Source organism: Fusarium verticillioides, chromosome 9 (genome assembly GCF_000149555.1).
Source record: "Fusarium verticillioides 7600 chromosome 9, whole genome shotgun sequence".
Lineage (NCBI taxonomy): Eukaryota > Fungi > Ascomycota > Sordariomycetes > Hypocreales > Nectriaceae > Fusarium > Fusarium verticillioides.
In genome coordinates, this window is record NC_031683.1 from 664,635 (window position 1) to 690,729 (window position 26,095).

At 49.7% G+C, this 26,095-nt stretch overlaps 10 protein-coding genes across 13 annotated transcripts in view; 6 read left to right on the plus strand and 4 right to left on the minus strand.

The window, feature by feature from the left end:
• Window positions 1-250, plus strand: part of FVEG_11190 (hypothetical protein) — a gene marked incomplete at its 3' end in the record, with an annotated part of 1,736 nt that extends 1,486 nt beyond the window's left edge. Inside the window, exon 3 of the mRNA XM_018900364.1 lies at window positions 105-250. Coding sequence (XP_018758632.1) covers window positions 105-250 — 146 coding nt within the window. The remainder of the gene's footprint in view (window positions 1-104) is intronic.
• FVEG_11192 (Fe-Mn family superoxide dismutase) lies at window positions 1-1,885 on the minus strand. The gene is made up of 3 exons (XM_018900366.1): window positions 1,727-1,885; window positions 1,465-1,597; window positions 1-1,403 (listed from the first exon to the last, which is right to left on the minus strand). The coding sequence occupies exons 2-3, from the start codon at window positions 1,514-1,516 to the stop codon at window positions 838-840; spliced, it is 618 nt and encodes a 205-aa protein (XP_018758633.1). The 5' UTR covers window positions 1,517-1,597; window positions 1,727-1,885; the 3' UTR covers window positions 1-837.
• On the plus strand, window positions 376-519 carry FVEG_11191 (hypothetical protein; the record flags this gene model as incomplete). The annotated part of the gene is made up of 1 exon (XM_018900365.1): window positions 376-519. The coding sequence occupies one exon, from the start codon at window positions 376-378 to the stop codon at window positions 517-519; it is 144 nt and encodes a 47-aa protein (XP_018758634.1).
• A 96-nt stretch (window positions 1,886-1,981) lies between the features above and the next one.
• On the plus strand, window positions 1,982-3,309 carry FVEG_11193 (DNA replication complex GINS protein PSF3). Of its 2 annotated transcripts, none has more exons than XM_018900367.1 (2): window positions 1,982-2,624; window positions 2,683-3,309. In XM_018900367.1, the coding sequence occupies exons 1-2, from the start codon at window positions 2,583-2,585 to the stop codon at window positions 3,175-3,177; spliced, it is 537 nt and encodes a 178-aa protein (XP_018758635.1). In that variant the 5' UTR covers window positions 1,982-2,582; the 3' UTR covers window positions 3,178-3,309. The 2 variants fall into 2 exon arrangements, with proteins under 2 accessions (XP_018758635.1, XP_018758636.1); XM_018900368.1 differs by having other exon boundaries at window positions 2,687-3,309.
• FVEG_11194 (hypothetical protein) lies at window positions 3,292-7,310 on the minus strand. Of its 2 annotated transcripts, XM_018900370.1 has the most exons (3): window positions 6,980-7,047; window positions 6,149-6,898; window positions 3,296-6,091 (listed from the first exon to the last, which is right to left on the minus strand). In XM_018900370.1, exons 2-3 carry the CDS (start codon window positions 6,410-6,412, stop codon window positions 4,349-4,351), a joined length of 2,007 nt encoding a protein of 668 aa, XP_018758638.1. In that variant the 5' UTR covers window positions 6,413-6,898; window positions 6,980-7,047; the 3' UTR covers window positions 3,296-4,348. The 2 variants fall into 2 exon arrangements, with proteins under 2 accessions (XP_018758637.1, XP_018758638.1); XM_018900369.1 differs by having other exon boundaries at window positions 3,292-6,091; window positions 6,149-7,310.
• Window positions 7,311-11,733: 4,423 nt separating this feature from the next.
• Window positions 11,734-13,613, plus strand: FVEG_11195 (protein OS-9). Its single transcript, XM_018900371.1, has 2 exons — window positions 11,734-11,940; window positions 11,991-13,613. Exons 1-2 carry the CDS (start codon window positions 11,842-11,844, stop codon window positions 13,434-13,436), a joined length of 1,545 nt encoding a protein of 514 aa, XP_018758639.1. The 5' UTR covers window positions 11,734-11,841; the 3' UTR covers window positions 13,437-13,613.
• Window positions 13,614-14,016: 403 nt separating this feature from the next.
• Window positions 14,017-14,799, minus strand: FVEG_16980 (hypothetical protein). The gene has a single exon (XM_018906217.1). It carries the CDS (start codon window positions 14,476-14,478, stop codon window positions 14,164-14,166), a length of 315 nt encoding a protein of 104 aa, XP_018758640.1. The 5' UTR covers window positions 14,479-14,799; the 3' UTR covers window positions 14,017-14,163.
• A 2,150-nt stretch (window positions 14,800-16,949) lies between these two features.
• FVEG_11196 (hypothetical protein) lies at window positions 16,950-21,644 on the plus strand. 2 transcript variants are annotated; one of them, XM_018900373.1, is made up of 3 exons: window positions 16,952-18,251; window positions 18,301-20,788; window positions 20,844-21,644. In XM_018900373.1, exons 1-2 carry the CDS (start codon window positions 17,760-17,762, stop codon window positions 20,452-20,454), a joined length of 2,646 nt encoding a protein of 881 aa, XP_018758642.1. In that variant the 5' UTR covers window positions 16,952-17,759; the 3' UTR covers window positions 20,455-20,788; window positions 20,844-21,644. The 2 variants fall into 2 exon arrangements, with proteins under 2 accessions (XP_018758641.1, XP_018758642.1); XM_018900372.1 differs by having other exon boundaries at window positions 16,950-18,251; window positions 18,301-21,644.
• On the minus strand, window positions 20,959-21,363 carry FVEG_11197 (hypothetical protein; the record flags this gene model as incomplete). The annotated part of the gene is made up of 2 exons (XM_018900374.1): window positions 20,959-21,070; window positions 21,128-21,363. 2 exons carry the CDS (start codon window positions 21,361-21,363, stop codon window positions 20,959-20,961), a joined length of 348 nt encoding a protein of 115 aa, XP_018758643.1.
• A 1,945-nt stretch (window positions 21,645-23,589) lies between the features above and the next one.
• FVEG_11198 (hypothetical protein) lies at window positions 23,590-25,181 on the plus strand (the record flags this gene model as incomplete). Its single annotated transcript, XM_018900375.1, has 3 exons — window positions 23,590-24,062; window positions 24,111-24,648; window positions 24,699-25,181. The coding sequence occupies 3 exons, from the start codon at window positions 23,590-23,592 to the stop codon at window positions 25,179-25,181; spliced, it is 1,494 nt and encodes a 497-aa protein (XP_018758644.1).
• Between the last annotated feature and the right edge of the window lie 914 nt (window positions 25,182-26,095).

A 26,095-nucleotide genomic window follows, 5' to 3' on the forward strand; every position in this document is an offset into this window, starting at 1 on the left:
ATCCTTCGGTGCTCACCCATGGGGCCTTGTGCCCCAAGAACATTGTTTCTCCAACAACCTCATCAGCTGGATCCTTGGTTGGGACTGCGCAGGACAGTATCCAGTTTGGTGGGAGTACGCACGGTTCTTCGAGGCCAGAACTTCCGAGGCGAACAGTGACTGGTACAGCTACGCAGCTGAGATCTTTGAAGAGGCGTTCCCGGCTGAGTTGGCTGCCTACCAGGGAATTGCGAGATGTCAGCAGCCCTGATCTTGAGGGCCTGTGACACGGCTGTTTTTTGTTTGGCAAGCTGAGGCAATGTTTTGGCTCTGACTGACGTCAAGTAGACGCAATACGTGAGCGAAATCGGAAGGCCTCGGTGTATTTTCCAGCAAATGATGAAGTTTTATGTTTTGAAGATGTGCGGGCTGATTGATCGGGGCTATCGGAAAGAGCCACAACTCCTGGTTTGGCGAATCCCTATGGGATGTGACGATGGAATCATGGATGGGGCATCAGATATTGTAAGCCCTGGTTGAAGGCTCAGCAGGGAGCCGGGAAGCTTCCGATATTCAATAAAATTGTTGAAACCAGCCTGAAATTCGGCCTCAGATATACTAACTTCACCTGAGGCATCATCACCAAGAACATCCGTCTCATTTCTTGCCTTCTGGAGACTGCACGTATCGACTCTTTTCAAGTTCTCTTATTAAACCTCAAGGTACTATACACTCGGTATCTTGACAAACAAACAGGCGACGCATGGTCACGAAACGCCGACCTTGGTTGCGTACACGTTATCGCTATTTTCCCCCTTCAACACTTTTGGGCTTTGTACTTAGCTAACACGAACATATTTATTTCTCGAATCGCTTGGAAACAGTGCCCCAGTTAATGACCTCCCAAATGGCGCTGAAGTACTCAGCCTTGCGGTTCTGGTACTGGAGGTAGTAAGCGTGCTCCCAAGCGTCAATACCGAGAAGAGGCTCAAGAGTGCCAGTGACGGGGTCCTGGTTGGGTCGGGTGACAATGGACAGAGTGCCAGAGTTCTTGTCCTTGACGAGCCAGGCCCAGCCGGAGCCCTGGATGCCAGCGAGAGTAGCGTTGGTCTGCTTCTTGAAGGAGTCGAAGGAGCCAAAGTCCTCGTTGATAGCAGTCAGAAGCTTGCCCTCAGGCTCACCACCACCGCCCTTGCCATTGGGAGCAAGGTTCTCCCAGAAGAGAGAGTGGTTAACATGGCCACCACCGTGGAAGTTGATCAGAGGAGCTTGAGCAGCAGCGGCCTTGGCGTCGTTCTTGTGCTGGGCTTCAGCGAGGGCGTCGGTAGCGTTGTTGAAGCCGGTGACATAGGTCTGGTGGTGCTTGGAGTGGTGAAGCTCCATGATCTGGCCGGAGATGTAAGGCTCAAGAGCGCCATAGTCGTCTGGGCTTTGTTAGCTATGAAGCTCGAAGATTGTGGGAGTGGGGGGGGGGGGGGGTTGTACAGGGAAGATCGGGGAGGGTAGCCTTGTTGCGCACGAAGCTGGTTGTGGCCATGGTGGCGAGAGGGGTTGAGCGGGCGCGCAGGCCGGCGCGGAGGGCGGGAGTGAACGGAGGAGAGCGGAAGCCATTTTGAAGCTGTTGATATTAGCAAGGGACCAATTAATTGAGTTTGAAACGAGAAATGAACAAGATTAAGGTGCAAGAGTTTGTTTGACTACAGTATGCTGATAATGAATGGGCGGTTGTCAACGGAATGGAACTCACAGTATTATAGGCAAGCTTGTGATAAATGCAATTGACGATGATGTCAAAAAAAGTCGAGGAGAGTCGAGTCGAGTCGAGCGGAGGGAGGGGTCGGGGTTGGTTAAAGAGCTGATCGGGACGGCAATGTCGGGTCTGCCGAATGGGAATCGGGGGAGCTTGGATCAATCTGTCGTCATATTTGGGAGAGCTTGACTTGATCTGAGGCTTGGCTTGAGTGGCTAGTGCTGTGGCTTTACACGTAAAGCAATGGAAGATGGAAGATGGAAGATGTTTGTGTTACAGTCTGTATGCTTCTGGATATTTCCCTTTCGATCTGATGGACATGATCTGACTGACCATCATCATGTTTTCATATTCCTACGCTCTAATCACTTGAATCTCTTTATTGATGAAGCTGGTGTAGCTCAACTTGCATCACCATCAATCATGAACTTTAGGTTACTCAGCTCGGTCTTGTCCAAACACCGAACAGCGACACAACATTAATAACCAAAATATGATTCCATTCTTCTTGAAAGCAATATCCCGAGTATTCCCAATGTCAATTCCCCATTTCTCCGAGATCGCCGATCTCGGACTACCGAACTCTGAGATGCGAATGACGCAAAAGAGGACCTCGTGAGTATTGGCGGCCCATGCATGCAACGTCGGCTAAGTATGGAATCAATTGTCACATTTTCTATTCTCGACCAATGGATCAGAAGCTGTTGCTTATTTGATCTTGATCAAGATGCTGTTCGTTCTGGTGCAGGGTAGTCTAGTTGACGATTATGTCATCGGCGCGTCGATGTAATTATCGTCAAATCCACTCTACGCGTCTCCCTCAAGCATCACCAAAAGATATAACACAGTAAAGATGTCGTACTACGACATTGACTCCATCCTCACGGATGCAGAGGTAACCTCTATTTCACTGTAACCCCCCATTATCATGAATCAAAGCTAAAAACCTGCAGAAAGTCCCCTGCCACTTCGAAATCGACGTTCGTGACCTCGGCCATCTCGACAACTCCCCCCACGGCCTCAAAGCCCAAACCCCTCTAACCCTCCCCCTCTGGCTCGCCGAAATGCTCGCCCTCGCCTCAACACCCAACTCCTCCGCTCCCCTGACCCTCAACCTCCCCCCATGCCTCTCAACAACCGTCCTCGCCGCTCTGAAAGCAGACCCGCGCGCCGTTCCCCTCCGCGACCAAAGTCCTCACTTCTACGGTGTCGGCGTCAAAATGCTAGAGTTGTTCGATGAGAAGGAGATAGCGGAGGTTTTGAGAAAGACGTTTGTCGTGAGGGCGGGTGAGGTTGGGCTGCACGCGAGGAAGGCTGATGAGGCGGTGGGGGGCAATGGGGAGGAGTTTTTGAGGGGCTTGGAGGAGTGGGAGAGGGGGTTGTTTAGGAGGGGACATGAGGGTGTTAAGGGGGCGAAGGAGTGGACTGATAAAGTTAAGAAGACATGAGTTGGAGGATTTTAAGATACCCATGAGTTGCCGTGAGGCACTACGCGTCTACGAACACAAAATGCAAAGACATGAACCATTATCTTCAGTCAGCTTACAAGAAGCTTCACAACTGAGAGAGAATATTCAGGGATAAAAGCGTGCATTTCCAGCACGGTCTATTACTGACTCCGACTCCTACGCCTTGAAGCCAGCCGAGGTTCTCCTATCCGTAGGCAAACGGTACTAATCCCATCCAACCGCTCAGTAATGTTCCAACCGAACGGAACGACAAGCCCGGCATTTCCCAGCATGCCCTTCAGATACTGCAAAAACCCCAATAATAGCTAGATATATCTCCCTGAACACCATTTCCCAACCCTTCTAAGTACCCAAGAACGCAACGCAGAGCGCTAGCAATTCCCGACGAAAACGCCATGCTCGGAAGCTCACTCATCCTTTGTCATTGTCATGTACAGGATAGAAAATTGTAAATAATAAAAAATGCAACCGACTCCTCTTTTTCCTCTCCTGGGAAAGTCTCCCACCAATTACCGTACCCGGTCCAGTATATATCGTAGCCACGCGACGAAGCACTTTCGATCGCGTCGAGAATAAACGTATAGGTGTCGCACCGCTCAAGCGGTCGAACCTCGTTTGGCCGCCCATCTAGGGACACAGCCAAGTTTGAAACGTATCCACCAGTTTAGTCTGCCAAGGGACTCGCTGAAAATAAACCAGAGAAAAGGTTGTAAATATCAACGCCGTGACGGTAAAGAAAAAGTGAAGTTGAAGAAAAGAGTAACAAGAGTTGAAAGAAATAAGAAACAGCAGCAATCATAAAGTGGATTCTCCTGAAAATCATTATGTGTGAGAAGGCAAGTCGAAACTTAGCAAGATCCTTGCTATAAAAATATTTGTGCGTGTTCACCAGAACGGCACACCGAGTGGTGATAACAGTCTGATGAGCCATTATCGTATCGACTCATCTTGGACCCGGGCTCGGACGCGTGGATTTTTTTTGTTTTTTTTAGGTTTTCTTCTTTATGCAATCCTCATCCCTTGTGGCGCGAGGTGCTGAGAGACGACTCGAGATTGAGATCGATATCGGTAGAGCACGTCAACCGGTGGAGCAGGGACAACAGCGATGCTAGAAGTCAACCTTCATCATCGTTGCTCATGCTCCGAAGATTCAAGCTGCCCAGAGAGCATTGTCAGCCATACTCATGTGAGACATGTCCTGAAAGTTGGCAGGGGTGATGGTGTTGGTAGATGAGAGATTGGAGCCGTAGGCTGAAGTGGCATGCTCGGAGAAGGCATAATTGTCAGCAAGGCCGATGGGAGACCCGTTGAAGGGGGAGTAACCAAAGTTACCAGAGGCAGATGAAATGGGAGCGGGAATGCCAAGTTCGCCATTGACACTAGCCATCATGGCAGGATCAGCAGCGCCATCGACAGCAAGATCGTAGCCAGTCTCCATGTTGAAGGGTGCCATGCTGCTACCAATGCCCTGGAACATGTCCATCTGAGGAGGCATGCCAGAACCGTCCATGTTATCGTCGGCCATCTCATCGACATCGTCCTGCTCAGGCATGGGAGAGTCATTCAGATCAACTTTGACCTTCTTCTCAACGAACCAAGCCTTGAGATCATTCATGGGAGGCCAGTCACCACCGCCCTTGCCACCTCGCTTCTCATCACCGTTAGCACCCTTCTTGCCACGGGGGGTCTTGGGCTTGAAGTGGGTGCGTCGAAGATGAGCAGCGGCGTTGTAGTAAGCACCGTACTCCTTGCCAGAGACGCATGCCTTGCACTTGGACAATGGGTTGACGGCTTTGACATTGCTCTCGATGCCGACAGTAGCAGGGTCACGGCAGACAAACTTCTTGACAGTGCCCTCATGCTTGGCGTTGACGTGTCGGCGAAGCTCATGGTCGCCTCGGAAGCCATCAGGATGCTCAGTGCACTGGGTGCAGTAGACCTTGGGATGCTTAGGCCGCTGATAGTTGCTCTTGTTGACGGGAAGCTTGGTCTCCTTGTTGGCAACGGCAACAGCTTCAGCCTTTGCTACCTCCTCCTTGGGCTTCGGGGCGAGTTGGATGGTCTTGCCTGAGTGAAGAACACGCTCACGGGCTTCCTTAGCGCGTCGCTCGAGGTTGGAAGCATTAGATCGAACACTAGACATGCTGGTGTTGGAACAAGATCGCTCCATATCGGTGGACTCTGGCGATGTAATGAAGGTGTTTCCGTTGGAGTCGGTGTACTGCATGTTGACAGCGGAAAGGTTGGCACCGAGACCGAAGAGGTCTTGCTCAGAGTTGAACTGCTTGCCAGTGGGGTACATGTTGACAGAGCTGGGAGACAGATCGGGAGCAAAGAGGGCATCGGCCTGGGACTGCGAGGATTCTAGGCGCTCCATACCGACGCCATAGCTGTCGAAAGAGCTATTTTGGCGGGTCAAAGGGCTAGCAGCTTCAGCAGCTGAGGGACCAGAGATCATTGACGGGCAAGCGGAAGACATGGGATAACTGGACGGGATATTTGACGAGAGGTTGCTGAATGAGTTGTCGGGCACCATGTTATATGGCAGTCCAGAGTATGATGTGTCGAAGTTTTGAGGGACTTGAGCTGTCTCCGGCCACTGTTTCAAGAACTCGTCGGGGTCCATGCCGATGTTGAGCAGAGGCTGGTTCTCCTGGACGCTGGGCAGTCGATCCGAAACACCCTCGAGAGGCAGATTGGGTGATTCATTTTGAGGAGAGTTGAATCGATCCGTGGAAGCGCTCAATGGAGCTATCCTGTTGCCGGTCTGTGAGAAAGGCATGTGGGATTCAGAACGATTTGAAACACTGCGGCTCATGGGGAGAGCGGAGCCAGACTGTTGAGAGAAAGCTCTCCTCTCACGCTTATGAGCCTGAAGGCCATTATGTCGTTCCTATCGAGATTATCAGAAAGATTGAATGGAGATGGCACAGGGCTTAGGATGTATTACCGTGATGGCAGACTTTACTTGGGTGGGGTATGTGATTGTAGACTTGCTACGAGAGAGACCACTACTTCGTGCACTTGAGAGGCCATGGCTAGGGATCTGGAAACCGGGCTGAGCCAGAGACAAATTTTGTGCGACTTGATTTAAGACTGTAGGATCTCCTCTGAACTGACTTTGCACAAACTGCTCGAGCTGTGAATTCCGCGCCTTGGCGGCTTCTAGCTGACGTTGTAGCTCCTGAACAGTATTGGCGTTTTCTAAATTCATTCTTTTGAGGTGAACAGTAGATGTTGCGATAGTGTTTTTTCTTTTTCTTTGTTTCTTGCGAGGCGAGGCGAGATATTCGGAGATAGTATAGCCTTGATACGATGAGATGTTTTGGTGTAAGTAAGGCGGGCGGGTTCTAGATGCTGGAGAACAGAACCGGAGCGAGGCGATCTTATTGAATGGTTGAGGGAGGACAAGACAAAACGGCTTGCCACAGGCGAAAGATTAAAAAAGTGGGATAGTAGCGAGTAGTCGAGGACAGACGACGAGACGAAGAAAAGAAGGTGAATGAGATGCGGATGGGATGGAGGATTAATAGTGAGCCAGGATCGAGAGAAGAGGCGGCCAGTCGTTCAGGATGAGGCTTCCAATCCCCACTCAGACCCGACAGGGATCATGGCAGGGATCTTGGAAGGATATTCAAGGGTGTTGCGCTGCGGTGTGTGTAAGGTTAAGGAAGAAATGTCGCTGTAGGTGGTCTCTGCTCTGTGGGTGGGCGGTCTAATTAGGCTTGGCCTGGCTCTGGCTGAAAATGCAGTGCAGTCACTCCAGTGAGTGCATACATACAGCAAGCGGCATGCATGGGTGTGTGATGATGATGATGTAGCGTGCGTCTTTGGTGGTGTGTTTCAACAGACAATCGAATCAATCAGTCAATCAATCAACCAAGAAGATATGGTTGTGTTAGGCAGACCTGGAACTCTATCAAGTACATATGTGATTGTGCCCGAGTGGGCTGATCAGACAGACAGATATCGAGATGAGAGGATGAAAGAGACAATATCAAATATCAACACAATTCAGATTAGATAAGACTTGTTGCAGAAAAGAAGCTTGTGTAGATGATGATGATGATGATGATGGTTCTTCAGCAGATCCAATGCCGTTGTTGTTGTTGAGATGGATTGAAACAAACATGAAAATGGGATGAGACGGGATACGAAGTGGACCAAGCCAGTATCAGAAGGGAATGGTGGAAGGCACAAAGGCACGCGTGACGACACCTAAACCTAGCCAACCTACCTACCTACGCCAGCTCACTCACTGACACCTCCAGCTCCAGCTCCAGCGCGTGGGCATCTCCTTTACAGCGTTGGCCCCCACTGTCCAGTCACCAACAGTCAACTGCAGACCACTAACGGAATGCTCGGTGGCCGCTGAAGAAGCTCCCCCCATCCGCCCATCGGATCTCCTTGGGACCATGGCACCATGGATGAAGCTAATAAAACAACCCCCGGCGTAGCGTCTCATGCCAAAAAAAGAAGAGAGTCAAAAGAAGCCAAGTCGACTCGATGATCCCTGTCGCTGACACGCCCGGTGGATGTGAACGTTGTTAGAGTCGCTGCGATTGGCGGCTCAGAACCTCTCTGCCCAGGTCTGGCTTGCTGCGACCACTACAGCGGCGTTTCTGGTTGCGCGTACAACTCATCTATGCCATGCCATGCATGCTATGCCGTCCACGAGATGCGTTGAAACGAGGCATCTTTTATCGCAAGCAAGCGGCTCAGCTGCATCAAAGTGGTGGGCTGTATAGATATCTACGTTGTTTACTCGGGCATTTACATACGGCACTTGGATCTGTCTGTCTGTGCTTAATTCCAATAATCTAGGACTTTCCCACCTACAGTCAGACAGACGGCAAGCCGCATATCTTCAGTTCCCGACGGCCGCCTCCCAAACAAGTCTACGTAATTAGCGGCACAGCATCATCATGACAATGAGAAAACAAAGAAGAAGAGCTCAAAACTCATGAGAAAGGAGAAAAGAAGAAGCAACGTGGTACAAGACCCTAACTTGAAGCTTCAACGCCATGACGGCATAGCTTCAATCCTGGCTGGCTCCGGGGTACGCACTACGAATCTTGGGTAGGAAAAAGCAAAGACATGACCAAAGTGCCTACTGAGATGTCATGGCGCATCCTCCAGAAAACGACAACGTTCATACCGAGCGGGCACCATGGGGAGGGCGGGTCTGATCCGACACGAGAAGCGCAAACGAATTCCAAACCAGGCAATTCAATTCGTCTATCTTTGCAGTCATTCACTCAAAGTTACAGCACAGCACATAACAAGCGCGGTGTGAAAGAAAAAAAAAAACATGTCATGCGCTAACCCGCTAGATTCTCTGACCGGCTGCACGCTTCTGCTGTCAGTTCCCGGAGAGGGAGGACACGGACACGGATGGAATCAAAGTTTGTCAGCCAGTGTCAGTGTCAGTGTTGGTTCTTGTTCGTTCTGTTTTAGCTCGTTTGAAGATATTCCCGACGAGGGAGGTAACGTAAGTTTGATGAACATTACACGAAACGTGATGCCCATGAAATGAAGTAGCTATTTTCAGCAATGAGAAACACACAGACGGGAGATTAATGAGATTATCTCGTAGGCGAGATCATCATCTCGATTTCTACGGTATTGCGCAGAAGCTAATTCCAACAGCCGGCTTGCAGCGGCGGGACATACGCTGATCACCAATCTTTCCCTGCTTCTCAAACTGGGCGTTTCCACCAGGAACAATAATGCCGCCGACGTACGTGTTAATAAAGATCTCAGCTGAGAAAATAAATAAAAAAGAACCCTTGATCTGACAAAAACATGGGGTTGAAGATGGAAAATGTTATCGATTTCTCCAGATCCTCAGGGGTTGTTTCAATCGTGACGACGATATTCCTGATATGATTTATTTTCATCGTTTCTACAACTGAGCTCTCACAAAAAGGATGCCATCACCAGCCATGTTCCAAACGGGCTTGGTTTCATTCTCCAACGGGTAGAATCCAATCCCTGCAGGAATAAGCCCACCACTCCATCTCCTTTCGCAACCCACCACTCTACGCAAAACGAGGCAATCAATCGCTGAGACGGGGCACTCATCGATTGGCTGTCGAGCGTGGTCAGGCACATCCACTACCCATCTCGATTGGCTCCCGCGGTCGCATAGAGTGAGGCGGACGGACGGCGCCATCCATCCATCAACGTTAGACTTGGACCGCACCGGACGGGTTAGAGATAATCCATCCTTCTTTTTCACGCAGTGTGTGACCAGACCAGATCAAGGACACCATCTCTTTGGGTTTGGTACGGTTTTGCGTCTGAGACTCTGACTACGAAATAACCTCAATGCAACATACCAGGTGTCCTTGCTCCAGCGATGATGATGATCTTCTTCGGATGCTAACATCACCGCATTCTAGACCTAATGATCTTCATTACCCAGCATCTGACAAAGTTAGCTGCTGTCTCCGTTTGGCTGGGAAATCGCCCGAGCATTGTGTGTCATGCAGGCAGGCAGGCATGCTGATTCCACTGACTCGAACCTCAACACCTTGGCGCTATCTACATGCTGCCGTGCTCTAACAGAGACAAAAAGGGAACCATAGCAATTGATGCTCGTCCATAAGTTCCCGTGCTATACATAATCTGCAACCCATCACCAAATTTGTATCGGCACGGAACGGTCTTCCGGCCTCAATAGCTCCATGCCATACAGAGTAGTCTCAACCTTCGTAGCATTTTCTCCGAGATAACTTCAGAACCTTCAGGCATCCGCTAACTAAGATGTCTTTGCTCGTTTGCTTTCCTTGCGTTGATCATGCAAGGCTCGACCCCCGTCTCAACTTGAAATTTCGTAGATCATTGATGGAAACGTTCCATTGATAGCTTCATGACCGTGCGAGCAAAGGCGCACGTGCAAAACAATGTCCCCATCTCAGACTCATTTGATGCGTTGGCACTGTGCACGTGCAATCTCACGTTATTCGCGTCAATGTGCGAGATGAAGAGGCTGAAAATGCAGTTTAGATACGGAATAGATAACAACAACTTCAATTGCCATTGCAGGCACTTCGCTAATACGTAGCAGCACGGAACCTGGTTAATGACCATGCTAAACTCAATTTCCCCGGTCTAACGGTTATAGAGAGTTCAATAGCGTGTGATAAGAATTTCATTCCCGATTCCACATATGTACATTGTGATTGTACCGGACTCAAATCCCGACTGGCGTTGGATCTTTTGTTTCAACTACCCTGTATCCTCACATACAAATTCATAGCCCGCATATTGCGCGTACTTGATGCCAAAGCGTTGATACTAACCCGAAATACTAGGCCAATGGCATTATAGCCAGGAGTTCCCATGCTTGAGGCATTCATTCAACATCAAACCCGTCCCTAGGCGCATGAGTAAGTCCGACTAAACAGACTAAACAAGTGTATACTAGGGCTGATGCATTGCGACACGAACCGTTCTCCATACTACTACGCAAACTCCTGCCGGTAGTCGTCAGTTTGCGAGCCAACTCAACTCGGCACTCAAGCGAGACATAAAACTGGGATCTTCAACAGACCAAAGCTCAATATCATGCCATGATGAACATTTAGAGCATATCCCACAGTGAAAATCTACGTCAGAAGAGACTAAATATGAGGAGCGGCAATTTCTCCTCGCTGGGTATTCGCTGTCAAAGTGGTGCTCTAGCGGTCCGACAACTCACAGATCGAGAGATGAATCTCGTGAATCTCGTGGAGAAGCAAGACCCTTGAGTACCTAGATTCCCACCGTTTGAGCTAGCAGGCCCTGGAGCAAATAATTTCCACTCGACACGTGTTCAAGTCACGGGAGTTTCTCATGAACGCCGGTTCTGCTCCGAAGCGAGGATGTTCCCAGGAGAGGCACGTGTTGATGAGTCTGTGGTGTTGATCATTGATGGGCATTGCGATGCCATCCTGGTGAAGTCGCAAGGCTCAAGATTGTATCTTGGATAAGGTTAGATTATAATTCGAGTAATTCTTAGTCTGTAGCTAGACTAAACTCTGCTGCTTCGACCTCGGACCTCATCAACAGAGTCTGATGAAGCTCTAGAAGTTGCTGTAACGTAACAATGAAGCTCGACTTATGTCTATGCTTGTGCTTCTGCACATATTGGAAATTGAACCTCCATCATCTCGCTGTCTCATTAACATGGTCAGTAATTTGTAACGTAATTCTCAGGAGACGAAGAGAAATGAGCCGTGATGTAATTGTCATCAACGGAGATATTAATAATAGTTCCAAAACACAGACAAGCACTGGTGACTGAACTCATTCTCGCGGCGTCACCGATACTCGGCCCCTCTTCGTCTCCTGAGTTCCGGAGTTTTCAGACCGTGACAATGTCCCTGCTTCACCGTATCTGGAAGAAACTTGTCGGAGAACAACTGGATCCTCCCCGTCCGTGGTCTCTCTCACCTTTATCTGATACCGGTAAAATATCGGCTTAGTCATGACAGACGTGGGCTAAGGTAAACTCCACAGCTCCGCTCATCATGACACCTCTCCCACTAACGCTTGGCAACCAGTAGAGCGGCATTGCTGTTGCTGCTCTGACGCTTCATTTTCTGCGCTGGCACTTTTTGAGCTCTATGTGAGCTATCGCCGGAAAATTACGGCATAATGCGCCGCTTCAATTTATTCTTGCTGGCGACTGTCCAGCTTGTTGGAGCTCGATCACCGGGCTTCAGCATCCACGAGGACTTGTTGACGTACCCTCAGGTAAGCTGCCCCTCGTCGACTACCTTGTATTGAAGCTGAACGTTTTGCAGTTCGAAGTAGTTTTTGATAGTCAATACATTTCCGAACAAGATGCACATTCGCTGCTCGATAGCCAACATCCTACTTATTCTGCCGACTTTGCGCAATCAACACTTGATCAAGCTCGGGAAGCTGACGAGCGCGACAATGAAGGCGACAACCAGGACCAAAATGGCCCGTCGCATACATACGAACTTATGAAACTACCTCCCCACGAATACCTCTGCTCTATCCCTATTATACAACCCCCCGAACCCGAGAACAAGACAGCAAACGAGCTAGCCAAGGCCGAGGAAGCACGCGAGCTTACTCGCGCGACAGCAAGCGGATGGGAACTTCTCTCACAACTTGAAGATTCTTGTCTATACTTTATGTCGGGATGGTGGAGCTATAGTTTCTGCAACAACAAGGAGATCGTCCAGTTCCACGCCCTCCCGTCTATACCAAATGGCCAGCCTCCCAAGCGCGACCCCAACACCATGGACTTTACGCTTGGTAAAGTCCCCGCGATTCCCGCCAACGCTGCGCATCAGGCAAAGTTGAACGGCATCGAGAACCCACCGCCGGCGGAGCTGCAGGTCAAGGGAGATCAACGATATCTGGTACAGAGGCTAGAAGGTGGAACGATCTGCGATTTGACCGGTAGGGAACGGACAATCGAGGTTCAGTATCATTGTGTACCAGGCATGAAGACTGACAGGATTGGATGGATCAAGGAGGTCACGATCTGTGCTTATCTCATGGTGGTCAACACACCGCGTCTCTGCAACGACGTTGCTTTCTTGCCTCCTGAGGAGACTAGAGCGAACCCCATTTCGTGCAAGCTCATCGTCGGTGAGAATGACCAGACTCCTTTACTGGACCAGGCGATTCCTGTGAAGGAAGCTGAGGCGGCACAGGAGCCCCTGAAGCAGGAGGGTGAAGAGGCCAAACCCGAAGAGGCCAAGCCACAAGATGCAGCAAAAGAGCCCGTTAACATCGGCGGCGTCATCGTAGGTGCCCGCAATGTCCTCTCCGGCGCCGACGAGGCAGGCAAACCACCCGCCAAGCTCTCTCCTCCACGAAGCTACTTCTCCAACACCGACACCGACGGCGAGCGCTTTATCGAAGTCGTCGCCTCTGGTAAGAGTAAAGAAGACGGCGCCGAAGTAAAGCTCCTCAGCACCGAAGAACTAGAACGCCTCGACCTCAAGCCTTCCACAGTGAAGGACATGACAGAGCGCATGAAGAAGCTCGCAGGAAAATACGGGTGGAAACTCGAGCTCGTTGAGCTTCCTGGTGGTGAGAAGGAGTTGAGGGGGTACATCGATGCAGATGAGGACGAGCTTGCTAAGAACAAGGCCAAGCTGAAGAAGGAGAAAGAAGCGCTGGATAAGGCCAAGGCTGAGAAGAAGAAGGCCGAAGGGGAGGAGGAGGGGAGTCAGGAGGAGTTCTTCAAGAAGAAGGATGAATTGTAAGATGATGTTTAGAAGGATACACGGCGTTTTGGGAGATGATTTGTTATCTCGAGAATCTATAAGCGTTACAAGCTTTGCTTTATCCATTTCTGACTGGAGTTCCATGTTATGTGATGTACCTGCTAGCCAGTCGATGCCTTCGATTTAGGGATGTTTGGTCAACCCTTTGAATGCTACTTGTATATGTCACGTGAACGTGGCAATGATGTGATTAAGGTGCTTGAAGGGCTTGTAATCTATTGTGACAACATACATGATTGTGCTGAAGACACACATTGCTATTTCGGGGTAGCTGCTGACAAGATTGTGAATTGAATGAAGAAGACATCTTGTCTAGAGATGAGAAAGAGACTACCCTAAATCGTACCAGATAAATCTAACCAAGACAGAGGTGTTCTGGTCTGGGACTCCACTGTAGCCAATGGCACGTTGCAATAACTTGTCGAAACATCTAAAGCTGGTTGAGTGACCGATTTTGGGTTTGCTGTGGTGACTGTGTTGACCCGATATCTTCTCTCTTCGGATTCACTACGCGTTTTTGCCTTGATGGAGAATCCGAAATCTACTCTAAAAGAAAAAGCTGCCTATTCGAAGGAACGTGATCACCATGTATTGCCTTTATGGTATGTTCTATGCCAGAGACAGATCGTTAACCATCTGCAACTTTACGCACTTCCTTAACGTCCATTTCAACTTCAATTAGCCAGTAACCAGAACTGACTCGGTATCATCTCGGCCCACGGTCATAGACCGATTGAAGAAGGAAATTCCCCTCGTTGGCGTATGCCAGGCCAAAAAACCTCGTCTTCATGGAGGAATACTTTGCTCTGGCATGCTCCTCGATTACAAACACGGCTTCCAGACGACTCTTGAAAGAGACTCTTCTATCTTGAGGGTCTCTATGCTCTCCTCGCTCAAATTCGTTGAGATAACCGGGAAAGCGTACTTGGGTAAGTGATGGTGCGCCAGGTTGATCTGAGAGCTTTCTACATCGAAGCATACCGTCATAAAGTACGACCTTGCCAAGCGCATTCGTGCCCATCGATTTTGAGTGGCTAGATCGCTATGCTGTGATTGAGAATTTATCACATCCGATTCTCTTCACACCCTCAATTTTCTATGCGCCCTGTGCCCTCCGTGACAAAGGACCCGAATGTCTACGTCAAGTCCTTTGAGTGATTGTGATAAGTGTGATGATCCCCCGCTAGCCCCCAAGAGTGAACTACCGTGTTTGAGATAAACGAGGGGCGTGGGACAATGTCTCGGTAGTCTTAGACAAAGTGATCAGAGGCATCTCTGCTCATCATTATTTTTTGCGCATTGATATTGGGTACAATATGATCATGACCAGAGGTGGCAAGCACATGATCACGCATAAATCCGTCCAACTTCCCATAAGACACGGCAAGTTGCCGGGGTGCAGTATAGGCAGATCCCACTTCTATGAAGTCAAAAGAATTGTCATGGTGACGATGATGCTTGCGGACGGGTGTTTGCAGTCAGCTGGACACACAATTGCGTGGCAAGGGATATGGAATGCCGCAGTCTCGTAAGTCTGGCGCCATGCCGTTGAACAAAGAGTAGCCTATGGATGGCCAGTTATTTAGTTCATGGCTGAACATCTTGGGTGTAGTTTGCGGTCTAGATCTGATGCAAGGTACAGACCAGGAATACGTTAGCCGCGATAGACCGCTTGGAAAATGTTTGCTCTTGATTGCACCACTCGCTGCTCAAGATTGTACGATTGAGTTGCGGCCAGCCAACAGGCGGTATGCAGACCTCAGCCGTTGAAGCCAGGGTTCCACTTGGCGCAGATATAAACGAGAAGACCACGGCTTAGAACTCTCGAGTTCCAAGAGTTTCTTCTGTCTGTTGAATGCGGTTGATACTCTGAAGGTCTGAGCGTCTCAAGTCTCACGGCAACAGCGGGAATGGCTTGAGTGAGACGGCCTGCGGCAATCGGAGCAAGAAATGTTGTCTAGATCCTGAACTAATTCCGTCAATTCCACAACTTTGAGTTTGGAGGGGGCAAGCTTGGGTCGCGACGGGACAGAACAGAGTCTAGGTAGGGAGGGGAGGAAAGAAAACTTAGGGCCTTGATCCTAAGTGACAAAAAGACTCAGGTAACTTGGCATAAGTTTAGGATAGACTTAGGATACCCTTTGCTAAGTTTATTTTGACATGCTACACCAAGGTCCGGTGTTTTCTTAGTTTTTTATTGAAGCCTGAAGCTAGCAAACATTCTAAGCGGGCCGATGCATACGGATTGAAGACGGCTTCAAGACGGCTTGTTTCATGGTGTACGATTTCTCCTCTGGTGGGTTCTCGCAAGAGCTAATACGAGATGGATCTTAACAATTAGGTGATATAGTTCTTGTGAGTGATAGTTGATGCGGGTAAGAGGAATAACCCTTGAGGGGGTTCAGTAGATGCTGGTTCAATGGCTGATGTCTAGGACAACATGAAACAAACACATTGGAGGGATTAATCAATAATGAGTGAACCGTTTGCTCCCTGCTGCATGTTTGTTCTCTCTTATCAAGCCACATCCGATAACCTTGATCGTTTAGGGAAAAACGTCCTCTCACAGAAGCAAAGCAATTGGTCACATGAATTCTCAGTCACAATCACAGTAGACGAAGGAAGCGCCTGGAGAGAGAAGAAGAAGAAAAGTGACGACATGGGTGAGTTTTCCCCCCTGCTCGGAGCACGGCCCGCCCGCCGGGACCCGGGGGTCCATGCTCCCCAGGCCGGTGGAACTGTTTATGATTGGTGAGAGAGGAAGTGCTGGAGGTGACGGGTGGGGATGGAGAGGTTGTTAGTGGTGTGAGAGTTCTGAAGTGGTTGGTTGTGAATAAGATTGAGAGAGAGAATCTGACATTGACTGTCATTCAAGGTTAACAAAGACGATTGATTGATTCAATGGCATGAGAGAGAGATGAAAGTCGAGATTAGATGTCATGTTTGCTCTGGTAACCATCCTGTAAATAAACAGCACAGGCCAGAATCGGGCTTTAGATTGGTTTACGCTCTCAAGAATGCAATGTCGATTAAAAACAAGGCGGGCTCGTAAGCATTTCAGACTGATCCTGTCCCCCACTCTTCAGCCGGTCCCTGACCATCGCGTTGTGTGTCTTGCACCACACGTCGACGTGTAAAAAACACGTCCAAGGATTCATCTGTAAATTAAGACGCGCCCTCTTTCACTTTCACTGCCACTGTAACCCAACTCGGCAGAAGTGAATCTAGCGTTTTATGTCAAGGGCTAGCTCGCAATACCACCCTAGCATCCCAAGGCGTCCCGGCACTAACACGCTAATTCTGGTGCCTGACTTTTTGCTATGGCGCTAATGCGGGGGTACCCTTAGGCCCAACCTAACTAACTCTCTCAGCGGGTGGTATCCACTGTGCCATTGCCTGGAATGAATGAATCGATTTGGCTGAGCGGACAGAAGCAAAAAAGTTGACTTGGAGGGTTGCCAAATAAGACCATTCTCAGACATTCCCTTACACAAACCAATTTTCCTCTCCTGTTTGTTCCTCTTTGTGAGCTTCGCAACATCCACGCCTGGTCCTTTTTCTTTCGCCCTTGCTTGTGAACCTAGAAATCGCGAGATTGGTTCGACGTCTACTCCGTGCGTTATCTTTGACCCTTACGCATTACGTACCCGACGTACCTTTCCCCCTTGCATCGACAACCTCCTGTCCCTTACTCCCCACCAAGACCACGGGAAATCCGAATCTCCACGAGCCCAACGATTGCCATTTTCTCCCTCTACACATCCTTACTCTCTGATCATCGACCTTGAACCTGTTTGTCCAACAGCACGTCACCTAAGACGCTCTCTATCGTCTTTGGTTGCCATACCCTCCTGACGTAAACGAACCGAGATTGTACATGCTCCTCTGCGACAATTGTCTTTGTTGGAAAGGCATTGAAAGCAGAGCCTGAACGTGCTCTATAGGCCATCTGCAACCGACCGACCACAAACGCAAGACAAGCTACGCCAATCATTGTTAAATCAGCATCTTACGCATCTAATTCGCTTCCTGCGACAATACCCGAAAGCTGTTGGGCATAGTCCGCGATGAAGTGAATCAAGCTTGCTTATCGTGATCTAAACCCAAGACACGCGATCAATTCGATATGCCATAGACCTCTCGAACTGTGTCCGATCACCCTTTGTACATCTGATATCTGTTTGCGAAACTGAGCTTGCCCTTTGAGGTTCAAGCTGGGCTGTTCCTCTGCGTTTGTTTACGCTCCCTACGAATTCGATACCCAATCCGCCTTGATACCTAATACTCTCACATCATCCCACGATGGAGCGACCTCCTTCGCGGTCTTCTTATGGAAGAACCGCTTCTCGATCTTCTACAAGCACAACCAATACCAGAGCTACAATGCATACCGCCCATAGCGCTTTGTCTTCGTCACAAGCTCCTGGATCCCCCAATCTCTCTCAATCGCAACACTCACACCGACTGTACCATGCGACTTGTCAAAGACCATCCAGTACCATTCCCCGAACCACCACACGGACGCCGCGCTTGACTCGAGAGGCTAGTAGCGAGTCAACACGGCAAACCGTCATATCATCATTCCTTCAAGAGAAGCTTCAGCAGTCGCGCATGGCCGAGAGCGACCGATCGACGACTTGGTCGCGCAGCACTGATGTTAACTCTTCCGGCGAGTTTAGTCGGAGCCTTGGTTCTCCCATTAAGAATATGGAGGCTGATGGACATCGACCTAATTCTGCCGCTGGAAGTGAATCCAACAAAAAGAATGGACGGGGGGTAAAGGATATGGAACAGGTAGGATATTGAACATGGCATACTGTTGGAGCTGGCTAACATGAAGCAGGTCATATCATCACTTCACAAGAAGAACTTTGACCTCAAACTAGAACTGTACCACCGCCGGGAACGACAGAAGGCATTGGAAGACAAGGTCGAATCCCTCGAGGTGGAAAAGTCACGAGCTGAAGAGATGAACGACCACCTTTCACAAGAGCTGGAGAAGCGCGATAAGGCAATTGAGGAGGCTGTTGCTATGATTGTGACTCTTGAAGCCAGACTTGAGCAATATACCAAAGAACGTTCCATCATCGAGCAGCTCGAAGCCGAAGGCCAATACGCCGCACCAACATTCGACCCATGTTACGAAGATCCCAGACCCGCTGCTCAATCGCTGGATATGATGAAGCAAATGGGAAGTGGCAAGGCGATCAATCGCATGCCGAGTTTCCTCTCCGACCACAGCGAGACAACTGAGAATCTACGAAACGTCTATCTTGGCACCAGGGGTAGTATTCTCAGTCTTGCGCAAGTCCCTGAAGGCTCTAATGAAGCTGATAATGGCCGTAACACGGCCCTGGGCAGCCCAAGCCTGAGCGTTTTGAGCGAGAGCTCTTTTGTTAGCGTGTATGGATCCAAAGAGCATGATAGCAGCGGCATACAAGATGTGGACGAGCCCCTTGCTCTTGATGGTGCTGATAGTCTCCCAGCTAAGGCCAGTACTATACACAGGCCGAAGACGGCATTTGTCAACTCGCATGCTTCACCCAACAGATCAACTCGATCGAACTCTCTGTCGACTCATCAAGCGCAGTTTGATTCGATCAATAATGTAATCGAATACAACTCTCCTGCGCGAAAGAGTGAGCGAAGCTACACTTCGAAGAAGGTGGAAGAACGACCTCAAGGTCGGGATAGGGATGGAGCCGATGTGTTTACTGGTCGTTCTGCTATACCCGTCAACCACCGACGTACCAAGGAGGAGAAGCGTGAGTCGCTTCGAAGAGTCATCACGGATGCTCCTGGTGGTGTCAGGCTACATGACCAAAATCTGCCACCAACGCCAGACACCATTTCTACGTCTACCTTGCGACGGTTCCAGAATTCCAGTGACACATTGTCCAAGCATCCCACAATGCAACGAAGCCACGGTGCTCTTTCAGAGACGTCTGATAATGAAGGAAGTATGGGAATGCACTCGGGCGTTCAGCTACAGGAACCGATGCGTGCAGTCAAGGCTTCGGCTCATATCATCGACCTGAACAACAGAGCTTACGCCGAGAACCGGGGAAGGTCTATCCAGCGTCCCCGGTCCGCTGACGAAACTACCATATCGAACCGACGTGGAAATGATTGGGATAGCGACCCCGACGAATCAGACGTGGATTCCCTCGATTCGAGCCTCGATATCTGGATGCGCGAAAGCGCCAAGCCTAACAAGAACGGTGGACGAACCTCGCCTGATCTGTTCAGCTTTCCTTCGAGCGCGACTAAGGGTGGCTGGTCGATGGAAGCTATGTACGGCGCTGGGGGTGCAAGCATAGGCACAGACTCTGAAATGATTAGAAATCTGTTCCCCGTCCAGCAGGAACTCTTCTCGGCCTCACTGCCTCCACCACCTCCCAACAGACGATCGAGTCTCAATGCTCAGACAGTAGCACAGCTCAAGATCTCTAACCCCAGTCGTCCACCTACCAATCCGAAAGCCTCTAAGTCGGGCCGTAAGAAGGGACACCAGAGGAGAAACAGCGACGACATCCAGATGAGAGCGGAAATGCAGGCCCAAGGACCGCCTGCTGGGGAACAGAAAAAGAACCATTATCCACCTATTTCAGGCCAGCCAGCTCAGAACAAGTTCGCAAAGTTCTTCCGCCGATCGTCAACTACTGCACCGTCCCCGACTCCAACGGAGACTGGACCTACTGAACCACCAAGCAATGGACTCTCCTCAAGCGTTAATGGCGCATCAGGACTTCCACCTTGGATCAGCCGAACAGGCGTTGCAGACGAAGATCGCGACAGTGCGACGCCACCACCAATCATGCGAAGCTCTCGCCACGGTCGACATACCTCGGTCGACGTGGGCGATGACTCCATCCTGAGCCAGGAGCCAGGGACCCCAGGTACACCAAGGATGGACAGGGACACTTCAGAGCAAGTAGACAGCCCCAGAGCGGGAGGCAAGAGAAGGTGGTTCGGTCTTAAAAATAAACAAGGCTAGGAGATTTGGATTTATCACGGCATACAATTTGCATACACTGGATTTCTTAGCGGGGCGTCAGAATGCTCACACGCACCACAGCTGAGTGCTGGCATGATGTATCACAGGCACAACACAACTAGGCGTTGGATTTTCTTATTCGTATCATGGGCACTGCGGTTTGTTTTCTTGGGCGGATGGATTGGGTGGCTCAGGCAATGGATCAGGGGCGTATCTCGGCATTAGCTAAATCATGATGGCTTGGGAGCATCAAAGCGAGTTTAGCATAGATTGACAGAATCAATTCACACATTCAATGAAGGCGGCGCATGTCACATTTTATGAGGAGCAAAGAGTGAGTTTAACTGAACTGTAGAGTTCGTTCTGTTTCGCTTTGCTGATACTAGCAGTTCATCATTCGTGCCTCCGTCAAAATGCCTCCCTTATGTTCGGCCGTTGTAAAACCAGTATACAAGAAGAGAAAGTCGTTCAGTCGTCGTGGTCTCGTGAAAAGAGTGTTGGTGCTTAAACGAAAGTCCAAGTTCCCTTGCCGCGTCCAATGTCCTGGGGTCCGATGGCCTGCTCAAAGGCAGCGGGGGAGACGTCAAGGTCGGTGTCCTTGCAGGCCTCGCAGCGGCTGTACCAGAAATGTTAGCAGTGTTGGTGATGGAGGAGAGAGGCGGGAGAAACTTACTCGACGACAGTGAGGGTCACGGTACCGGCATCGCCCTGGAGGGTGATGGCCTTGCCACAGACATCCTGAGTGTCGTAGAGGTTGGCACCGACAGCGGCGACCATGTCGTCGACGCCGTGGGTTCCAGCGCAGGCGCCCTGGCCGGGGGTGTAGAAGGTAATGTCGCCCTCGGTGCGCTTGACAGCCGGAGCTGCGAGGACGAGGGGAAGAGCGTGAAGGAAGAGCTTGAAGAACATCTTGAAGAAAAGAGTGTTTTGAGCTTGTGGTGCAGAGAGAGTGTGATGTGTGTTGAGGGAATGTAATGTGCTTGAAGGCTTTGAGTTGGCTTGCTTGAAGGAGTGGAAATTGTTGATGATGAGGGAGAAGGGAAAGTCAGGAGAGGAGAAGAGAGGTCTTATATAGCTGAGATTTGTTGGAGAGACAATGATTCACTGCCATCGCCTCTCTCTATTGTGTTGGTGGAGGAACAATTCACATACCGTAGCGTGCGCTGATTCATTTGAACAACTGGCAGTGATTCACTGCAGCACGCGTGGTCTACAGAGAAGTTGCGCGTGTAATTGAATTGTGAGTTCTGGGGAAGTGTTTCACTTGGTGGTTGTGGGGATGTGTCAATGTGATGCTGTGTTACGGTGTTGACATTGGCGTGTGGGGAGGTTGTGAGGAGGGAGGGGATATAGAGGGGAGAATATGATTGGGATAAGAGTGTTGTGATGTGAATTGGCTTTGGAGTGGTGCTGTCGTGATGCTCATACTCGTGAGGGTGATGCTACTCTAACTGTGTTTCTGAGATTGGAGGCTGAACCACTTTGTATTATGGACAGAGACATTACAATCCTCTATTGGATAGAGCTGTGGATTCGTGAAGCAGAGTACACACAAACTTCTCAATTCCAAAAAGCTGACTGACCAGTCCCTCTTCTGTCACTGAGTCCCAACTCGAGTTTGTCGCTGCTTTGCCATCAATCAAAAGCCACTTGAACGCAGTGGTGAAAGGGAAGAGTCCATTATTCACCTTCATCGTAGAGTATAAGATACGATTGACGCGCGGACAGGTGACAGCAATACTCATCGCCGAAGACATTATACGAATTGAGCAATAGGCACCACGACAGCACTGCCTTCTGGCACGACTTCCATAGCATCCACTCTATCAGAGATCAGCATAGCTTATTCATGGAGGGACAGTCGTGGTGCTGTGTTGAACAAAGGGACTTGGAGAGTTGTTCGAGCCTTATTTGCGGATTGAAATGTGGTGCGAGAAAGACTTGATGCTGTCTGACAGATGGAGAAAAGGTTCACTTAGAAAGGCCCGGGGGAACGTGGGAACGATCGGTAGTGTGTGTGTTGAGACATACAGAGCCTTGTGGAAGCACACTGCTCGAGTCTCGTTTCGAGATGCTGGGGATGTTGATATAACAATAGCTCATGGCTCACGCTTTCTATTACTTCATCTGCACATCTCTTGGAGCTCTCCCCCTTTCGTGTTGGTAGGAGACTCTACATTGGGCAGCGATCCCTGACATGAGATCCTCGCGTAAGAAAGCTGTGTAACACTACTGTCTGCTCGCTCAGCTAATCAGATCGGAGAAACTGGTAAGTTATTTTAACCACGAAAACGGGGTGCAGATGGACTCGAGCAGGGTATACATGCGTGCAACGAGCCTAGACAACACGGCGATCAGAACTATCAGTGCTCTCGGGATACCAGAAGCTCAAGACTCTTGCATTGAGGGTTATGATACACTCATAGGAGAGCCTGCTTTGTTGATAGGAGTATCCCTTGAAATTAGACCTGGACTTATTCTCTGCCGTCTTCTGGATGCCATAAAGTGAAAAGTTGGGAGAGAACGTGGTCTGAGTTGTCTCGGGAAAGAAGACGGGAGGTGTTGGTGGTACAATTGCTGACATGCGTGGTTGTGCTACACGAAATTGGGAATGGTGCCACTCTATTGGAGGGCCTCAGGGGACGGTCGGAACATCGCGATGCGCGTTTTTTATTTTATTTTACGAAAGCAGAGAGCTTGAGATATGCTATCACAGTGTGATCAGGTCTAGAGTTGGCAGAGTATGTCGTCGACGGTGAAGTTTACTTGTATGCTCTGGAGTGATGGTTGGAATATGTTCCATGGCGATGCTGGGTCCCGATCTGAATACTGCAGTGGTGAGGCTTCGAATACCCTTTCGAGCCATTGGGGAAACGTGTACTTGAAACATACTCAACCCCGGCGCAGAGCTGAGTTCAGCTCTTGAACAACTCCTTGCAATCGCATCCCGTTATGCATGGATCACTTCCGTTTCCACCTCGTAAAGAAGCAGCCTCAATATGCTCAGACCAGGCAAAACGGCCGAGAATGAGACATTTCGTGTTCGCAACAACGGTCAAACCAAGCTTATAAGACCTTCAATTTCCCAATAGAAGATGTCTCCAAGACAGAGCTCATCAGCTTCATCTTCTCGCCATGATGGTGTCCTTCCTCCCCATCTGCCTCCACGCAGCTCTTGCTCTTGCAGCTTCCACTTCACCAGCCAACACATCAAGTGCTCTGAACAACTGTCTCGCCTCCAAGAAAGTTCCCTACATCCGCCCCAACTCAGCCCAATGGACCCAAGAAGTCAGACCTTACAATCTTCGTCTGGCCTACACTCCGGCTGCAATTGCCCTTCCTACCACTGTTGATCATGTCCAAGATGCTGTCAAGTGCGATAATCAGTACCAGGTACGAGTCAGCGCCAAAGGAGGCGGCCATAGCTATGGTTCCTTCGGCTATGGAGGCGAGAATGGCCACCTAGTTATCGTGATGGATTCCATGGACCAGGTTACGTTGAACAAGTACATGAGTTGTAACATCCAGGCTGGTGCTCGGCTTGGACATGTTGCTTCGGAGTTGCATAAGCTTGGTCAGAGAGCTATTCCCCACGGAAGCTGCCCAGGGTAAGAAACAATCCTTCATCAAGTATGCCTCGAGACTAACAGAGATAGTGTTGGCATTGCAGGTCATGCCCTTCATGGAGGCTATGGCTTCGCCTCACGAACCTACGGTCTCACACTGGACACTTTCATCGGCGCAACCGTGATTCTCGCCAATGGAACACGAACATACGCTGCAGATGGTGAAGGCGGCGATAACCAACTCATGTGGGCTCTCCGCGGTGCGGGATCTTCTTACGGAATCGTTGTTGAGCTCGACTTCCAAACGATCAAAGTACCTGATACAGTCACGCCGTTCAGTATTGAACTCGACTGGAATGAGAACCAAGCTGTCGAGGGACTGATTGCATTCCAGAAGTTTGGTGTGAACGCACCGAAGCAGTTGAATATGCAGATTTACATCGGGCCATCAGGACAGACCATTCAGGGTGTTTACTACGGTACTAGGGCGGCTTTGAATAACGCGCTTGAGCCTCTCCTGGGAGATATTAAAGCACAAATTTCAGCTTCGAGCACTGGAGGCTGGATTGAGGGATTGAAGGCCTACGCGAACGGCCAGACTCTCGATCAGAGACGTCCCTACGACCAGGTCAGTATTCGCACGCAAGCTCATCACGTTTACCACTCACAACCTCCTAGCACAGCACATTCTACAGCACAAGTCTCATGACTAAAGCCCTTACCCGATCACAAGTCAAGTCGTTCGTAAGAACACTCTTCGACAACATCAATGACCGCGACGCCCGGCACACATGGTACATCCTCATGGATCTCTTCGGCGGTCCCAACTCAGCTATCACAACCGCCGGTTCCACCAACAGCGCATTCCCCCATCGTGACAAACTTCTGCTGTTCCAGTTCTCTGACCACGGAAACTATGCTAAGTATGCCAACAACGGCTTCACACTGCTCAAGAGATTCAGAGAGAGTATCACCAAGACTATGGATGACTCAGACTGGGGCATGTATGCGAATTACTTGGATACACAGCTGGAGAACATGGATGCCGTTGAGCAGTACTATGAACTGAACTTGGGAAGATTGAGGGAGCTCAAGAGAACGTATGATCGGAACGATATGTTTTGGAACCCGCAGGGGATTCGACCTGCAACGAGAGGCTGAGAAGACCACGGGGGTGTAGTGCACTCGAGGAGACCGGCATTGCCCTTCTTTGTACATAGCTTCAACTTAACTTTGTCAAATAGCCAGAACTGTACCGCATTGGACCCAGTGTCAGTTGTGGATGGATGTTCCTGCTGTAGCATTACTTGAGATGAGCATCGCATTAGCGACTGGTGGCACCGAACTAGATGTACTAGACGCCATTTCAGACACAAATCGATCGTAACTGAGCCTCGGCCCTGGTGAATACTTTTAAGGGTAGTCTAGGAAAAGTTTGCATGGTCTCTCACCAATCCCTTCACATTCAAGAGGCACGCGTAACAACTTCCCCCACATCGATAGTCTAACAAAAACCAGGTGTCCAATTCTACATATCCCAGTGTAGTTCAACACCCCAAAAACGCCTGGGATAAATAATTCAAGGCCTATTTGATCGAGAAGATACTCCAGAGTCAGAAGTGCCACCAGCATTCTGCAAATCTTTGGAGCGAATCATGAACCTTAAGCGCTTGAACTAGGCGGCCCCTTGATCTTGCTCATGAAAGATTGTGATAGTCTTGTAGCAATCTCTCTAGATGGTTTGGGATAGCTGCCTTGTTTTGCCTCAAGGGGGCTGAACCAAGAGAGAGGAGAGGGGCTACCAGACAGAACTTGTTCGAGGTCGGAGAGAAGAACAAAGCCGGCAGCAGAAAACAGGAAAATAAGGGCATCGTAAGGGGGCAAGACAACGTTGAAGGCAGGGCTCACAGGTTATCTCTTCTTCTGAATTTGAAAAGAGTTGTATTGTTTACTAAAGCTAAATTTAAAGTCCATTGTGTCATACTCGGGCGAGATAGAACTGCTTACGAGTAGTGAGACAAACATCCTGGCCTTCGTCCGGTGAATTTCCATTTCTGCCATGCGCGATCACCATG